Source organism: Saccostrea cucullata, unplaced genomic scaffold (assembly GCF_032062105.1).
Source record: "Saccostrea cucullata isolate Sc308-1 unplaced genomic scaffold, CSIRO_AGI_Scuc_v1 ctg23322, whole genome shotgun sequence".
Classification (NCBI taxonomy): Eukaryota; Metazoa; Mollusca; class Bivalvia; order Ostreida; family Ostreidae; genus Saccostrea; species Saccostrea cuccullata.
In genome coordinates, this window is record NW_026932044.1 from 1 (window position 1) to 4,967 (window position 4,967).

Genomic DNA, 4,967 nt, shown 5'->3' on the forward strand with positions numbered 1-4,967 from the left:
CTGGGCAATATGGAAGGAAATATCCCCCATCACCTCCAGTATGCCATCATTGTATCTGCAATGAAAATGGCATTTTTTTTTTAAAATACAGATCACAATATTTCTTGTACGTAACATATTTGCACCATGTCAACATACAAGTTTAATTCTGTCCTTAAAATTTCTTAAGAGAATCCCTGTTCTTAAATTTACACACCTGGGTGCTTTCAACTGTTTACTCTCGTCATGTCCTGCTCCCCAGGGCTGACATCCTCCTCCCCAGCTGCTGATATTCAAGATCACAATGGCCTCTATCTCAGGTAAGTCTATCAACTGTCCATCCAATTCCACCTGGCCAAAATCATTCTTTTATTTATTTATTTACAATGTAGACCATACCAATCATATACACGTTCTTCAATAAATTTAAAATAGTTGGCATTACAAATTTATGGTAAATTAAATGAGCATATATGATATAACATGTTTATAGCTGAAAGTTGGTTGCAATTTTGTTTAAAATTCATTATAAACCTAAATTATATCTTAAAAATGCAGAAAACGATTTACTTTATTATAAGCATGAATTTATTAGGAATTCACTATGAACATGATTGTTGTAACTGTGTTCCACTGTATTTTATAATTTTTTATTACCATATTTGCATGTAGGTAATAAACATACTTTATACAGATGTTATTTTACAATTTTTATTACCGTATTTAGGTAATAAACATACTTTATATAGATGCTACATCTTGCCAGAGAAGCTATAATAGACATTTGTTATACAAAAATTATCATACCCAAAAAATAAGTACCTGAATTTTTTTATGTAGATTTTTACATTCATTTTCTAAAACATCCTTGGTCCCATAATAGAAATAACAAAGCTACAAAGAGAAGAAAAAAAATTACATCATAAGGCCATAATAAAAATATTCCTAGATTCTCATCCCCGCCCGCCCCGATTTTATACCCCCGCCTCGATTTTTTTATTTCTGTTTTTCTTTGTCTAAATTCTGATCGGGATCGGTATTCATCTAACATTCTACTTTCGTTTTTAAATCCTGCGAAAGTTGACATGATTTGACAGCTGAAAAGATGGTAATTGCTGTAATACATGCGTATATATTTTAAACAAGGTCATTGGTTGAAAAAGATTGGTGATGATGTGAAGTAAGAGATAATTGAACCTTTACTATGACTTTTATTCGGGTATTGTAGGTACAATTACACCGATTGACCAGGTCAATAAAAAATCTGCAAAATTGAAAATATGTTTTACGGTTTGACCGTTGGGGCGAGCGCAGTTGTACTATCAAAAACACTTGAAAAATTGATCTGAGCCACTTCAAACATCATTTTAGCCGCACGAGACATCTTGACTAGCTGTGATGTCACATGACGTCACGGAGCTCGTCGGAGCTTACGAAGACAGCCGAGCGTCTGGTTGAAACTATATAGACAGTACACTTTTGGTCAAAAACAGCTGAAGAGTTATTTTTTTGTTTCTTTGCATGCCTTATTTATTAGTCTGTGTGCAAACAACCAAGGTTTTGATTCCCTCTGACGATGAAAATTCAAGGTCACTAGTGCATCAACACCCAGAGAGCAGTAGTTGTTCATGATTATCTACAACAACAAAATTATTTTCCTGTACTGTATAGAAAGGGTTTGACACTTATGATAGCATACCAGTCCAGGACAACTGAAAATTAAGGCTTGTCCTGCAGGACTACTAAAATTTTCAATACAATACACTCAATTTAATCAATTGTAAAGATTCATTTAAAAAAGTACAAATTAGGATACTACATACTATCAATATCATTTTTCCTATCAGCCCTAGGGCTAATATGTAACATGATATGAATTTTAGTATGTAATATTTTCTATTGAGAAACACATAAAAAAGTATGCAACTGTTACAATACAAAATTTCAAGCATTTAAAAAAGAAGGTTAAAATGAATATTACTCACTTTTTTCACTTTTCCTATCACTTTCTTTGTATTGATTATCCGCACAGCCCACCTTCAAATCATAAAAAAGAAATATTAATCATCCTTTTTACACTAACAAAAACGTGTTCATTTGTATCTTACCTTCAACACTGAATAATGATTTTGCCTTTCAGATTTCAGTGGTTAATGAATATCTGTTGTGTTAACTGTGGAATCATTATATTCCGTGGTGGCTCAAGTACCCTACATCCATTATGTTCATAAATTAATACATGTCTACTACACAAATTGATAAACTAAGGTTTAAAAAGCCAGTTTTCCTTTTATAAGTACATGTATGAGCGAATACACAAAATTTTGTCCACATGAACCTGTAAGAATTGAACCTGTGAAAATCAATTGTTCCTCACCAATTTTAAATGATTTCACAGTATACAATAAAAAAAAAAAACAGTGGTACAAAAGCACTACAGGGGTGTTTAAAGATATTTTTACCTGTCTAATTTTACAGGCTTAGCCTCCTGAAGTTTTGTCATAAAATCATTAACATCTGCAAGGTCTTCATGAGTGTAGCCCTCCCCCCAGCCCAACACTCGAGATAAGTCATTTCCTGTCCCTAGGGGCAAAATGGCCACTTGAGGGGGATTCTGAAAAAGACATAAAATGAATAGTTTAATTTATAAAAGGTATTTCTTACAGCAATTACATTTTGAAAATACAGACATATTAAACTACATTTTACATGCTTTTCTGTTTCAATAGGGTTTTTTTGCAATTACTGCATTTAATTCATATTGTACAATATTTGGCAAAAATTCTTTTTCAACAAGTAAGCATAGATTCAATTTTGTGTTTTATGGATATACTTTATAAGAATACATAAAAATGTATATGCATACATAAAATATTTAGCAATAATTTATAGCAAAAGGTGCTTCTGCGAAAGATGCTAAAAAGAATACACAGTAAAATGAAACATGTTTACAGAACATGCATGTCAAATACTTGATATCTCGATTACATAACTTAGCGGAAGTCTTTCACGATGGAGATAGGAATCGGGCAAATGTGCCATTGAAATGAATACAATGCAAGATCAATCACTGTAGAATTTATAAGGCCAGATAAGTAAAAAAAAAAATCCTGGTGGAATACCTTGCTAAACAATCACTGAACCAAGCTAATTAATTTTGGAGAGGAGCTAATCCTTAAATTTTAATTTTTTACAATATTTTTAACTAAGCAGGCTCCTCTCATTAAATTTTCATTGAAAATTGTCACAGTTTAAAGCTGATAAAATATTCTTAACTTTACTTACTTGACAGTCTACTATTTGGAGTTCATTTCTTGGCGATACATTGTACTTTCGGTTTAAAATTGTTCGAATCATTCGATTGACTCTACTGTAAACAATGCCATGTTACCCAATAATCTTGCAAATTTTAGAGCTTTCTCGACTCCTCCCCAAAAGAGTGGTAGTAAGTTAGATGACTGCGAGGTACTCACGATTTTTGTTTTGGTTTACATGTATTAAGCAAAGAAATTGAGATGACATATTCTCATTCAAGATAGAAGCAAACGACCATTACTTTCACTTTGAGTTTCCATGTAAAAACTTTAATCTTTATTTAAGATTCAAAACTGATAATAATAATATGTTATTACCTGCAGTTTTAAGGATTCTATGGCATTCAGTACCCAGCCAATGGTTCCATCCCCACCACAAACTAATACTCGGAATGTGACAGAGGGCAGTAATCGACACCATTCTAATGCATGCTCCGGAGAATCATCATTCAAATCTATAACCTATCAAAGTAGGAAGAAGAAAGATTTTATAAACTTTAAAGTAACCCTCATCTGATTGTCAAAAAATATGTTGCAAACTGCCCGTTTTCAAATGACTGAAAAAATATAATTTGTAGTACCTGTGTGGGGTTTAGCAAGGTTTTGAAAGATCTTAGAATATACTCTCCATCATTATTGCCACTTTTACGATTTCCAATCACAAGTAAGGGACTCCAGTTCTTAATGTCAGGAATGGAAGCTTCTTTAATTACAAGACGTTTACGACCTTTCATTCCAACACTTTTCAACTTAATACTAGTTGGTGGTATTATGGCAGTTTTGTTAGGTCCTAAATCACAAAAGTCCGACTTAGGAGAGCACTCTTCATGCACAGTTTGTTGACACCATGCACATTTTCTATCACAGATGTGTGGTAGAGTTCCACAATCCTCATTACATGTGGAGCACTTACTATATAAGGGCAGGTTGCCCTGCACCCAGTAATGTTCAAGTCTATCACCTTCAACAGACACAGGTTTACAAGGAATTTTTTTATTGGCTTCTTTCATGTTGTGATCATCAACACAGATTCCACAGCTGTCACAGCGAGCACCATGCTTTATTTTATTGTGACCAATGTTACAGTATGTTTGTTCAGGAAACTCATCCACCATGTAGAACTTGTGCCCTTTTGTTATGTCCCTAGCTGGTACTTCATAATGCTGCAGTCTATAGTGTCTGTACATCTGCATCAGCAGGAATATTATGACTAGAATTACTACAAAAATCCCAAGCAACAGTAAGGAGTCCATTTTCTGAAAGAAGAGATCAGAAGTCATGTACACATATCTACAAGGATATGTTCCTTGATTGATTTAAAGTTGTATACCATATTGTACAGCAACATCTATAAATATATCGTTATCGTAATAGTAATTAAAAATTCCGAATTGTAATTAGTAAATAAAAAAAGCTACTAGGCGTACTGCGGCTCCAGACTGCTGGGTGGCTATCATCCAAAAAAGGAAAAAGGGGTTTATATTAAAATTTCTATCTTTACCCGTTGATACACGTGGAAATCATACCTGTATGTAGAACAAGCACACTCCCTCGAGATTTACGTCACTGTCGGTAACATTTCATCATGTCGTCTGCTCCATGACTAAAGAACCTACTATATTTGTCCTCGAGCGTTGTTCTTTCGCTAGAACGTTTAAAAACGAGATAAAAACA

General features: G+C 33.5%; 1 protein-coding gene across 1 annotated transcript; it reads right to left on the reverse strand.

Annotated features, from left to right (window-relative positions):
• Positions 1 to 6: 6 nt before the first annotated feature.
• Positions 7 to 4,961, reverse strand: LOC134234340 (diacylglycerol kinase epsilon-like; the record flags this gene model as incomplete). Its single annotated transcript, XM_062716387.1, has 9 exons — positions 4,820 to 4,961; positions 3,875 to 4,549; positions 3,612 to 3,755; positions 2,442 to 2,593; positions 1,965 to 2,016; positions 1,505 to 1,615; positions 802 to 873; positions 197 to 330; positions 7 to 55 (listed from the first exon to the last, which is right to left on the reverse strand). Coding segments are annotated over exons 2-9 (1,386 nt in total), but the record flags the coding sequence as incomplete, so codon positions are not given.
• Positions 4,962 to 4,967: the final 6 nt, after the last annotated feature.